The following is a 14215-nucleotide window of genomic DNA, read 5'->3' on the forward strand; positions in this document are numbered from 1 at the left end:
GAAGCTTTGTTCATGCAATCTACATTAAGATTAAGGCACAGATAAAGAGTGAGGAAGATTATTGATAGTGGTTTCAGCTAGATGAGTGTTTTTTGTGAAAGTCAGGCCAAGGAAGACCATAGATTAGAGCTGAGACATGAAAATGATGCCAACGCAGAGACAGGCTTGCAACGTCTCTTCTGTGAGAAAGCGGTTTCAGGGAATAGAAAAAGGCATCCCCCACTAAGCTACAAAGTCTATTTTGAACTGTCAAGATAAGCTGCTTCTAATAGCTCCTGTCCAGATGTGGCAACAATACTCCATTCTTGGACATACTTGATTCTTATACAGGTAGAGAATTGCATCAGTAGTGAGATATCTACCAGAGCATGTAGATCAGAAAGAGAGTTGGGCCGAGGATAGACCTCTGAGAGACTCCAGCATTAATACTGTGAGCTTCTGATTTCTGCCTATTAACCAACCACTACTCTTATGAACCTATCAGAGAAATGATTTAATAATTGAAAATACATTTCCAACTATACTGTATATGGAGATTTTGTAGAGTAGACTTTTATGTCATACCTTATCAAAGGCCATAGATATGTCAAGAGCAATTGCCCTAGAAAGGAAGCGTTTGTTGAGAGATTCGCTAATCCTATGAGATATAACCGTTAACTGTAGATCTAGCAGAACGGAAACCATATTGCATGTCACTGAGATTATTATTATTTTTGCCGAGGTGATTGACTATTTAGCACAAATTCCAGCAACTTACTCATGACACACAGGAGACTGATTGAGAAGATGCAGATCACCTGAATTTTCAAATACAAAGCATACTGGTGAGGTTTTCCAAGGGTGTTGGGAAGCAATTCTCATTAACACAATGCTTAAACAGCTTTGTAAGTATGGGAGCTAGTTCTGGTTGAAGCTTTTTCAGCACTATATTTTACTGGAATTAAGGTTTTTGATTAGTTTAGCAACATCACGTACATATTTGTATGTTACATAGCAGGTTTTCAGACACAGGAGAAAATATGGGGACATGGCGGCCCTGATCGCATAGGGTGGAATTAGCTGCAAAGAGTTTGGCTTTGTCCGATACTAATAAAACTATCTCAGGCCCATTGATGACGGTTGGGATAGAGCACACGCTTCTATTCAGGACCCTGTTTGTTATTTGACTAAACTGGTGAGAACCAAGCTGCTGCTCAGCTACTTTGGGCTTGACGGACTGAGCATAACTCTCTCGTGTTCTTTTTTACAGTGGTTGCTGGCAGTCCTGAAGGCGGCTTTAGTCTCAGAACATTTATTATGGTGAAAGCAAAAGAAAAGTGACTTCTGTGCGCAATGGCAGCAGCACATTCTGAAAAGAATGATGGTTGGCAGTTAGGTTTTTGCTGGAATTTTTTTTTGGAGGGGATGAAGCGGTCTATACTTATATATTATATACATTTGCAAAAAAAAAAAAAAAAAAAAAAAATTTATATATATATATATATATATATATATATATATATATATATACTTACAATGAAAGTTTATAAAGGTTATCAAAATTGCCACAATTAATTAAGCTCAATAAAAATGGATTTACACATTTAAAGCATATATATTGACACTAAACATTCCAAAGCTACAGAAGTGTTTATTTAAATCAAATATATCAATGCGGTGGATAAGGATACAATACCTAAAAGTACTTCATTCAAACTCCTAGGCTTAACGTTCACGGGCAACACGAATTGGAACAAATACATTGATGACATTGCCACGACTGCTGCAATGAAGGTGGGATCTCTCTATTGTGCTAGAAAATAACACCTGAGAGTGTTCTGTATCTCTACAGCGCCATTATTCACTCATGTAAGCAAACTGACCTCTGTCCCATTGTCGAAATGTGACATCTGTTTTACAAGTAATTTAAACGAATGTGCTCTGATGAACTCAAAGCACTTGTGCTTCTGACAAACCCATCAAGCAGCACAATCCCACCGCTACACTGTAGAGATTTTTAGATGCTGTAAAACCTACTCAAATAGTTCTTTCCCTTGCACTGCTTGACCTTGGAATTTTTTCAAAGGTCTCTGCTTCCCTGACTGTACCTGAATTTGAAGTCACAATAAATTTAATGAAATAAATATTTTAGAAAGAAATGACAAAGCAAAAATATTCATTGTCCATGATATTAAATCAAAATGCACGATTAACAAAAATATGGTTTTGTCTGAGAAAGTTGTAATTAAAAATCGATCATTTGCATTTATGACAGAGTTGATGTTGGAGAACATAAACCAGAGCTTACTTGATCCAATGGGTTGCCAGTAGAGAAGACAGTCTGAAAGAGGGGGAGATCTGTGGAGAAGACAAACCGGTACATCCAAAATCCATTTGTAAATGAATTATAAAAAATGACAAGGATTTTTTATATTAAAAATCTAATTTTATTCAAAGGGAAGCAACTCTTGTACTGACAGGGACTAAATAGATGTTATCCTACTTATACTGTTCCTATTTACAATGCCTCCCCATGGGACAGAGTTAGACACCAGGGTCGTTTTTTAATGTGGAGAAAACTGTTAGCAAACAGTTTGATTCAGATAATGATACAATCTTTCTCATTTGAAGATGTTTTTGTTAACATTGATTTCATACAGGAGAGAGAAAAAAAAATTAATAATCCAATGAAACTATTTTCACAAAAAATGTGTCTTGTATTATCGACTTCACATATTTGACAGGTTAACCATTAGTACTGAGCGCTTTTATATCATCTAAAAAAGGTTCCAACAGAAACCAAACAGGCAACCTCGGTTCATTCGAATATATTGCTGATGTAGCTAATAGGAATCACGATTTAAATATTTAACAGAATAAATGTCAGAGATGCACATCCGCATTTTAAACTGCCTGCAAATGGATTCTTAAAAACACAAAAGAACTATATTTCATCTGTTAAAATCAGAATTCCTGAGCACAAGATTAGTTTTCCAAAGTTTTAGAAAATAACAAACACGTATCAAATAGATAGATCTATTTTAAGCAATATTAAAAGCTTTCAGTGTGTTTATACCTTCTAAAGGCAATTCCAACAGAAACGAAATAGCCGGCCATAGTTCATCCGAGTGTGCTACTGCCATAAGACGTAGCAATCAAGATTTTAATCTTTATCGATGGAACAGAGGTTCTAAATCACAATCCACCTTTAAAATAATTAAAAATCAAAAAGTTATCCTCCTACACCGTACAGCACTCACTGACTATCACATCAGGGGAACCCTAGTAGCCATTACTGACCTGACATTTGGCACTATTACCAGTCAATCGTTACAGCATGAAACAGAAGGAAGGGGGTGATTGACAGCCTTTTTCTCTTAATGGTAAAAGCAGAGGGTTTTTTTTTTGGTTTTTTTTAATTGACCTTAGTGACAATATCAACATAAGACTTTCTGGCCATAACTCTATATAAATATTTGGTTCGCGTTTAAAAAAAACCTTTTGCATTCCTCGCGCCACATGATGACTGCCTGCTTAGGGAAGATACTCCAACATATATGAGTTGCCTTCAATAAGTTTACAGACTTTTTTTGCAAAGGCATTTACAATTGTCGTAGACTCTTGAAAATTCAGTATGTTACTGCTATGCATCTTATGAGATGACTGGCCAGTTTTTATGATTTCACATTCAAATGAACAACTACAGCAGGAATTGGAATACTCACTACTAAAGCCTGATTGTCACAGCTGGTGAATTTAAAAAATGCAATCTGTATGTGAGGACACTTTAGAAGAACGATATACAATAGAATGATTTTAAACTTGGAAAAAAATGCAGCAGTAAGTGCACAGTTTGATGTCAGTGCGGGAACTGTATACACAATTATTTGTGAGAAACTGAAGATTAGGAAGATTTATACAAAGTTTGTCCCCAAGATACTCAGAGATCAGAAAGAAATACATCATGACGAAGATGGACATCAAGAGAGTTCCTCACTCTCCCTATAGTTCATACCTTGCTCCCCACGACGTTTTTTTGATTCCCTAAACATAAGGAAAACCTTAGAGGTTATTGTTATGAGATAATTGAGGAGATGAAAGAGGTTGTGACGAAGGTCATTGATATACTCACCCAAGAGGACTTCCATGAGTTGTTGGAACGATACAAGTGCATTGAAGCTGGAGGAGATTACTTTGAAGGAAATTAGTTTTACGTGCGGACCATCGATAAAAGTACTGATATGAAAAAAGTCTGGAAACATTTGATGGGCTTGTATGTTGCTACACAAACAGATAAAATATTTCTATTTTTATGTAGTTATCTAAACTAGGTGTAACGTTATCTAAACTAGGTGTAACGTTATCTAAACTAGGTGTAACGTTATCTAAACTAGGTGTAATGCCTCAAATGTGTGCAGTGAAACTAAGATTATAAAGCATGAAACAAAACAAAACAAAAAAACACACACACACACACAAAAAATTGAACAATTAAATTAGTTACATCTTTTGAAATTTTTTTTTTTTTTTCATAAAGTAAAATATGAATATTTTTAGAAAACCTGAATCATGCTGTATAATTTTTTATTAAATGAAAAACAATTTTTTTTTTTTTAATTTCCTTATTAAGACTTATTTAAAAAAAAAAAGAAAAAAAAATTTTTTTTTATTACTTTGACAGTTGTATCAAAGCCAGATTCGATGTATTTTGCAGGGTTGGCATGAAAATTGAAGTTGGTGATGTCTTTTGAAAACATTTTCAATTAAAACAAAAAACAAAATAAAAATAAAAAATCGAGAAATTGATAAAAAAAATTGTTTATTTGAAAGTTGCTTTATTTATAAAATAATGTTTGAATCATTTGTTTTTGTTGGCATTGAATAACAAAAGGAAATGTTTTGGAGGTAAAACTTGAAAAAGACATTAAAAAACATGGCTACAAAATAAGATAAAGTTTTCCTCACTCCAAGTTAAAAAAAAAAAAAAAACAGCAATTACAAAATGTACACATTCAGTTTGTGTGTTGGGAGGTGGCGGAGGGGGGGGGGGCAAGTGGTCGTCGGCTAGAATTGGATTGAAAGTTTTTGTTTGCTTTTCTTCAAAAAAGGCAATTACAGAAACTTAAAATACTGAATTCTTTTTTTACTACTATCAAACAAGTTAGGGAATATTTAGAGGGGGGGCAGGTTGGAGTAGTCTTTCTTTTTTGGAAATGGACATGGAAAGAAAGTTTCCGAGTTTTTTAAAATTGTTTTTACTGATGTTCACCTCAATATGCTTGCAGATACTTTGGCCTTCAACGATTTCATAAACGAACAATGTACTTTGCACGTCGATATTTTAGTGTGTGTGTGTGTGATCACTTGTACACGACAACTATACATTTGTAAATTCAAAGTTATGAAATTTAGGAAGAAAAAAAAAATTCCATCATAAATGCATTTTCATTTTCACACAGAATTTTGTTTTCTGTGCAAATACTTTGAAATTTTTATTAGTGAAGAAAGCAAATATCGAGATTTAAATTTTAAACATGAAAATAATAAAACAAAAACACGTGTATATGAAACTTGTTTGTCAGAGTAGAATTTCAAATTGAAAGAAAAAAAAAATTTCAGAATTAAAAGAAATTTAAACAAAATTCTGATGCTTAGTCATAATACAGATCATTGGATAGGGAGGAGGAGGGGGGTGATGCGAGACGTTAACTGCGTGCCCTGTTGGGGAGTAGGAAGAGAATATCAAAAAACAGTAAAATTTGTCTTTGTAAATCAGAAGGTTCGTAAAGGGAAGGTGGGGGGCACATTTATTCTTCTTTTATCCCCAATATTTTCTTACAATCTTTTGAAACGAAACACGTGCACATGAATGTATTCGTATCGGAATTGAAGTTCATACTGATTTGGTAAAGGAAAAATAAGTCCAGGGAGAGTGGAAGGAGGGTGGATTTGTGACATAAGTGCCCGACTTTTCAAGAGGAGCCAGGAGAGATTTCACTATTGGTTGATGTGGTTACCCACAACATTTAGAGTAGCATAAACACAGATGCTCAGACCACAAAATACTGTAGGAGTAGTTTTAGTTTAAAAAGTATATGAGTGTAATTGCTGACGTGTACATATATATTTGTATTTTTAGTATTGGACATTTCCACATTTTTTTTTTTTCAAGTCTCATGAAAATGCAGTAAATATGGTGTGGTTTTCACACGTAAATGTCAACTTTGTATACCTAGTAGAATGCCCTTAAGAAAAATTTTATTGCAAAAAAAAAAAAAAAAAAAAAATGATTTGAGATTCAATTACATAACTGAATATATTGACAAAATGAAAAAAAAAAATCAAATTCCAAAAATCATGTAAATCAGATATTTTTATAAAGAAAGTCATTAAGCAATTAATGGGTATTCATGCTATTATAACAAATTTTGCAAGTTTCTTTGTTTCTGGACTTTGCTTTTAAAATGGCAGATAAGACAGCCTCTTTAGTTACTTTTGGTCAATTGACATGATTTTTGCATATATTTTCGTTTTCTTAATAAAGTGGGAATTCTGGACAAGAACCAATGTTTTCTTTACAAGTAATCTTACATTTGTAAATATTTAAATCTTTGAAATGCATTTTTTTTTTAATTCAATTTTAAAAAAATTCTGCTTAACGTTCTGCACACAGCTTAAATGAATGAACCAAATCTCAAAAAGGAAATAAAACATAAAAAAATAAATTTTGTTCAAGAAAATACAACATAACAAACGAACTATATCATAAAAAGCCCCCCACCCAAATTTTTTTCATCAACTTTTATTAACTGACAAGTTGAAGAAAAATTCTAATGTTAAACATTTACTTTTCTTTTATTTAAGATTGAATTCATCATTTTACATGAAGGCGCCATTTTGAATTGGAGAAAGAAACTAAACAAAATCCCTTCATGATTCTGTTTGTTACTGAACATTTTTTAGAATCAAATTTCAATTGAATTCACTTTTTTTAGTTGATTTTTAAAAAAAGCCTGCTTTTATTAAAGAAAAATTGATTTCATAGAGAAACAGCATCTTAAACTCAAAATTTAAACATAAGAAAAAAAAAAGTTTTTATTTTTTTTTTCTCTCAAAGAAATGTCTGAAAAAAAAAAAAAAAAAAAAAAAAAAAAAAAAAAAAATTAAACTTCAGTTTTCCAAATTCTGCAATTGAAATAATGATAAAAAAATTCTAGTAAAATGGTTTTAACCAAAATATTTTCTCAGATTGGAACAATAAATTGATTTACAGAAATTTGGAAAATTAAAAAAAATTTATATCACAGTTTGGTTTCATTTTTGTAAAGTTGAAATTCTATTTGACCCAAGAAGGAAAGTATTTTCATATTCTCAGAAAAGATGATCAAAGTTTATCTCAGAAGCAAAACTCTTAAGCATGTTGCATTAAAGAGAAGAATTCTTTAGTTTTTTTTTTTACAGATGCAACAAGAAATGTTAAATTGAGATTTCAACTTTTTATTTCTATTTATCTCAGGTTTTGGATACTTTCAGAGCTATTTTCAAGGCTTTGGAATCAAAATGAACTGTACATCATTAACAATACAGAATTCCTTGAAAATAGTGAAATAAGAGAAGTGGACATTGAAAGATCAGATGAAAAAAATTTTACTATAACTTAAAAAACATTTGCAGACATTTCTTTAAAAAGAAAAAAAAAAATCCTTTCTGTAAGAAAGAAATTCTTTTAAATAAGGAGAAAAAGGTCTGAGGAGGGAGGGAGTTCTTTACTAAACAAAAACATTAATAATTATAGAGAAGGGATTGATTGCAAACAAAAAAGAATTTTGTTTGTTTTCCTCATATATTTTGTTTTTAAAGTGAAAATTTGCCTTTTTTCCAAGAAGGACGACGAGGTAGGAAATTGCAGAAGAAACCAAAATGGCTGAAAGGAATCAAAGACGATGAAACATTTGGGGAACGGAGGATCAAGAACTGGTGTGTCCATTGGAACGGTAGGATATGACAAGGGAGAGGTATTCGACAAGTTTCAAATTTGTTTTCTGATCACTGTATCGGTTGATTAATGAGAGTGATCACGTCAAACAACAGATGAATCACCATCTTCAGAGCTGAAAGCAAATGAAAACTCAGATTTAATACAATTTGAAAATTTGATTTTCGAAAAACAATTTTGTTAAAAAATCATCGTTTGTGATCTGATAGATTTTTTTACATAACGTTTTAGTTATTGTCCAAAATTCACTTTATATTAAAAACAAAAATAATTGTTTGTTTTTTTTTTAAACTACTTGATCAATTTATGTAATTTTTGGAATATGATTTTTTTGGTTTCAGCATAGGTCTATACACAATACATATTTATTTTTGTTTAAATTTAGGGGGAATTCTGGACAAGAACCAATTGTTTTGTTGGTGTTCACTTAAAGTAGATCTCATAAATCTTTAAAAATGTGTTGATTTTTCGTTGGAAACTTTTTACTTAGAAGTCACCACTTATCAAGACCCGAAGGCCACTTGAGGATAACGGTTAATGAATGTAAGGTGGTATAGTGTATATTAATGGCATAAATCGAGTAGAATTTAATTTTTCAAACTCTTGAATTATTTGGTTGCCCATAGATTACATCCTATTTAAACATTCATAAGCAAAGAAAAATATTTGGATTTTTTTTCCTTTTTTTTTTTAAGTAAAACTTATCTTGCATAATTTTTTGTTTTAAGAAAAATTTACTCCGGTATTTGTTTTTAGAGATATTTGTTTTTGCTCTGTCGATATTGGTGTCGAGTTGGGAGTTTTTATGACATATTTTTTTTGTTTTGTTTAGCAAGTTTTATGTTGATTTGTTTTGCTTTACAGTTAGATTTACCTCATATGGTAAGAGTAAGAAATCGATAAAAAAAAAAAGTCACGACTCTTCAGGGCAATGCCAGGTTACCCTGCTAGACTCCAATAAGTTTTTTCAAATACAATTCTGAAGTGCATAATCTATAATATTCCTTTGTATTTGTCCATTCTACTTTTCCTTGGAAACTACTGAGCCAATTTGATTGAAATTTTGTATGGACCTTTGTCATAAGATGCCACAAACTAAATATTATGCTGTTTGATGAACAGTTAAAGCTAATCGTATTTAATGCAGCCACAACGTTTATTCTAACAGCCATGAAGCACAAATTGCCCCTTTTCATAGTTTTAACATGACAAAAAGTTTCTTAGTATAAATTGGAAAAAAATAAAAGTTTGTACCTTTATTTTGCACAATGTCAAACTTGGTCTTAAAAACTCCCAACTCGACACCAATATTAACGGAGTATAGGGAGAATGGTCAACAAGTGATTGAAAAAAATATGTACATAGGTTTTAGAAATTCACTAACGGCATTAAACACCTTGAAAATGGATAAGGTAAAGAAGGCCACAAAGATTTAAAAGTAACTTTAAACAAGACAGACATTGTTATAGAAATGTCCGTTTAAATGATGTCTGACCAAATTGTAAAAAGGGAAAAACGCTTGTTAAATGTTTCAGAGAGTCACTATTTTCTGAACAAAAGTGTATATGGTGACAGTGTTTTGGCAGGGACTTTCAGAAAAAGGAAAATATAAATTTGTTTTTACCGATCCTTGCTGTTTCCCTGGGAACTGAATTCCACCTGTGGACTTCCAGATGGACTAGTCCCACTATTTCCATTGTTGACCGAGGCACCACTGGTGGCACCACTATTGTTGCTGCTGCTGTTGCCACCCCCTCCTCCTCCTCCTCCACTCATCTTTCGTGAAGTGCTAGTTATCGCAGACACTGTGGGAGAAACTGTGGCTGTAGGCACTGGCAGGTGATCGTCGGTATCAGACTCCGCAGGAATATTGGAATTATCTTTGTTGGAAGATTTGAAAGAATTCTTCAAAAAGGAAAAACCCCAAGGAAGACCTACAAAACAAGAATAATAAAAAGAAAATGAAAACATAATTTTATAATTTTATGATTTATATATTTTTGTATTTTCTCAGTGGTAATGGAAATTTGTAGATATAAGCGCATATTACGCATCATTAGGCTCCTCTGTAATATTTAATATGGAATTAATGTTTTGGTATTTTCTTTATCATAAGTTTTGATGGGATTATTATATTTACAATTTATTACTCTTTCAGTCTTGCAACTATGAGCTAAGCTAATGTAGTATCTTGTTTTTTCCTTAGTTTTATAATTTATTGTATTATTTTATATTAATATCAACAAACTACAACTGATTCAAACTGTTCAACAAGAACTGTAGGTATATCCTTAAGCAGGATAACTATATTTTACAAAATAATAAAATTATAAACATTTTTGTATTAGAGTGTATAAAAACCCCATGGGACTAACCATTTTTGGAACACCCAGGTGACTAACGCAGGGTTAAACAACTTACAGATTAAATGGTTGTGTAGAAGCAGTTCGATGCGTAATGATTAAAAATCTGTAATCGTCAAACTTTGATAAGAAACACTCGTCTAGCTGAAAACACTATCAATAATTCCCTCACACTTTATCTGTGCCTTATCTAAACGTAGATTCCATGAAAAAAGCTTCCGTTCCCCTGATTTCCAGCTGACTGCAATCTGGTTGTCTTCAAGTCCAACGTAAACAAGTTCTTGATGAGCTGTTCACCTTAGTTAACAAATTTACCTAATTTCTATTACTAACAATTACTATATTGTTCAATTAACTACTGTACACTATTAACCCTTATCCTCGAATGATCTCTGCGCCATGATAAATGGTGAAGCCTATGTAAAAAAAATCGAATCGTGTTTTTGTTTATCTCTTTATGTGTCATGTGGCAAGGGCGATAACTCTGCCTTCTTCGGTCCAAGGGAAATAATTGTTATTTATTTATTTTCTTTTTAATTGATACCTAACAATAAGTTATTAGCCACCCTCTTCACCAAACACACCTGATGGGGGAACCGCGTTAGTTGCCAATGACCGATAACGCAGCGGAGATCACGGGTTTCTAACATGAAACTAAAACTGTCCTAGGGTGTCCAGTCATCCCAGCTGTAGGTATGATTTTATGATTTATATATTTTTATATTTTTCCAGTGAGAATGAAAATGTGTAAATATAAGCGCATATTATGTATCATTAGGCTACTCTGTAATATTTAATATGGAATTGGTATGTTTTGGTATTTTCTTTAAGTTTTGAATAAGATTTAAATCTGATAAATTGTTCAATTATGTATTATTGTTATAAAGTTTGATTTGAAAAGCAGGAGGTGACGATGGTCACGTGGTTAACATAAACCGACCACCTGGCTGTTCCAAATTCGAATCCAGTTCATTCCACAAAATCGCTTTCACTTATGTTGGCAACCTTCATATGGTCCTTTCCCTAGGTACAAGAGGTACTTCTAGAAAGAATTCTGATTATAAAAGTATTGGGAAAACCACTGCCAACAATAGAATCTTTGGATTCATAAGATGATTTGGAAAACAAACGCTGAAGCTGTTTATACTCACCAGATTCTTTTATTTTTGTGTAACTTGAATGTGACGCCACTTCAGATGGTCGCATACAATCTCTCTCATTTTCTCTAAATAAAAAAAAAAATTTAATTTGAAAGAATTGCGAATTTCATTGTCAAAGACATCAAATTTCCTTTAAGTGACAAACAGACAAAAATACTAAAACAAATGATTAAAATTTAAAAAAAAAATTTTTTTTTTTCTCGCTTTAGTAACTGATTTAATCAAATTAAAATTAAAAAATTTCTTGCTTACCCTGTCGTCATGTGCTTCTGCGTTGACATTGACTGAGGGATCAACATTGAAAGGGATTCAAGGGATTCTGGATCGGAGACAGCTAAATTGCTAGAGTCATTCAGACAATTATTCACGGCTGAATGTAAATTCGTTGGATTTTCGTCATGGGACATCACACCTGATTTGTTTTTTTTTTTTTTTTTTTTTTTTTTTTAAGAAAAAAAAAAATTAAGTGCTGCATTATAAGTGATTAAAAAAGAAAATAAATTTTTTTAAAAAATGTATTTTCAGTAAAAACAGTAATTACATACTTACGTTCCAAATTACTAAAAATTGCAAATATTAAAAAATTGTGAACAGAAGATCTGCTAGAACAACGTTTTTTATATTTATAAAAAAAAAAAAAAAAAATTAATATCGATCCACCATTTTTTGATTGGAAATAGCAAAGTTTAAGTGAAAGCAAGGGAGATAAGTCAGTTTGTTATGTGGATTAAACTGCATCATTCAATAGATTTTATTTTGTTGTAATTATTTTTCCACTCAACCATTATTCATATATTAAAATAATTTTACGAATTTCAACATTCAATGCAATTACCTGATAGTTTTTTTAACTTAAAATTTATTTTTGGATATCCATTTATAATAACACAAGAACTAAAGTGTGCAGAATCCAACTGGTGACCGTTGCATACACTTGGGTGAGAGAGTGTGGGGGTAGAACAATTATAGAAAAAAAAAAACCGGACGTAATGAAGTATATCCAATCGTACATAATTAGTTTTGGAGAAGGGGGGGGATTGCAACACATTTAAAAATTAATTGCATCATTTATTTAAAATTCATAAATAATCAAAACTAAGTTAAAATCAAAACTAAGTGGGGGAAAAAATGTTATTTAAAAACAAAGAGAAGATAACTCAGATTTACTAATAGAACTTGAAAGTAATACAAACTTCAGGTTGATTAGATTGTTTTTAATTTAAGGTTATTTTACGCTAAGAGATAAATTGTGGAAGGTGTTCAAAATTTTTTTTTTTATGGATTACTTTTTTAAAGATTTTTTTTTTTTTTTAATGTGCTTATATCACTACTAGCATACCGCCTGAAGTTGCCCGGTCGTAATTTAGAAAAGATAAATTGTATGCAGATTTCGTATTTATAGAGCCAATTCTCTAATGATTAATATATTGTACCCAATATGTAATAGTAGTGATTTAAAAAGTTTTAAAAAATATTTTAAATATAACTTGGATTTTATCAGCTAGAATCGAAATCAAAACAACTCTCCAGTTTTATTTGTTACTATCGGAGCCAAGTCGATATGCATAGCAAAACTTTAAAAATTAATGTAGTTAAACGTATGTTTATTTGCGCATACGTAGAAGATACGTTTAGTCCTTATGTCTGTTCCAAGTTCCAATTTTTACCCCTCAGCAGCTATTTTTATGGCCAGTTGGAAGCATCAAATGAATTATGAGCGAAACGTAAACTTTTGTGGTGCAAACAACGAGGTAAAAATTTCTTATAACAACGGAATTGTTCGGATTTATTTTTCAATTTCGAGAATGGCAGAGAAACGATCAAAGGGAAATCACCAATCATGTATATTACAGTGGACATTTAAGAGTTATTGCCCTTGCATGATTTTAATTTTTATAATCAACTATTACAATCTTTTTGGCCAAGATCAAAGTGTAGTATCTGTTCTTCAGATGCCGCACTTCCATTTCTTGTTCTCTTTCGGTGGAGGAGAAGTCCTTCACGACTGAAACAATTTTTATTTTTGTACCTTTTCTCCACGTTAAAAAACGACCCTGGTGTCTAACTTTCCCGTGGGGAGGCATTGTAAATAGGTAAAATCTTTCACCTAGATAGGCTACATTTTATTGAAAAATGTGAAAACTGTCATTCCAATTCTGCTGCCATCTGTTTCAGAGGGGGAATGCGTGAATTACAAGGTAAAGTTCTTGTCCAGAATTCTCCCTATGTGACAAAATAAAAAGAACGTGTGATTGTGACAAAACAAAAACCATATTCCTAAACTCCTGTAAATTGATCAAGTAGTTTTATTTTTCATAAAGAAAATCATTTTTAAATGATTAATAGGAATTCGTAGGCATTACAACTCTAGTATGAATTATTGTTGAGTTCTCAACTATTTTGAGGAATTTTTTTTTTTTTTTAATGACAGGCAAGACTATCACTCTTCAGATAGTCATAAAATTTGGTTTATTTAAAAATAAAATTAATTGATCAATTTACATGATTTTTGGAATATACTTTCGCTTTGTCACAGGTACATACATCATACAGATTGTTTTACTTTTAATATAGGGAGGATTCTGGACAAGCACCAACCAACAAATACATAGTAAATGCAAAAGTGCGGAAAATCTGAGAAAAACATCAAATCATCAAGCAGTAAAATTCTAGCCATTTACAATTAAAGTCTCCACATGCCAGAAAGCCCCTTACGT

The 14215-nt window shown here is 31.8% G+C and overlaps 1 protein-coding gene across 1 annotated transcript in view; it reads right to left on the minus strand.

Annotated features, from left to right (window-relative positions):
- Positions 1–7730: 7730 nt before the first annotated feature.
- LOC145301772 (E3 ubiquitin-protein ligase TRIM37-like) overlaps positions 7731–14215 on the minus strand; it is a 126174-nt gene continuing 119689 nt past the window's right edge. Inside the window, exons 20-23 of the mRNA XM_080144598.1 lie at positions 11751–11910; positions 11490–11563; positions 9600–9909; positions 7731–8090 (exon numbers count right to left, since the gene is read on the minus strand). Of these exons, the coding sequence (XP_080000724.1) occupies positions 8060–8090; positions 9600–9909; positions 11490–11563; positions 11751–11910 (575 nt within the window). The 3' untranslated portion in view covers positions 7731–8059. The remainder of the gene's footprint in view (positions 8091–9599; positions 9910–11489; positions 11564–11750; positions 11911–14215) is intronic.

The sequence above is a fragment of the Euprymna scolopes genome, chromosome 2 (assembly GCF_053919585.1).
Source record: "Euprymna scolopes isolate OS-2025 chromosome 2, ASM5391958v1, whole genome shotgun sequence".
In the NCBI taxonomy this organism is placed as follows: Eukaryota; Metazoa; Mollusca; class Cephalopoda; order Sepiida; family Sepiolidae; genus Euprymna; species Euprymna scolopes.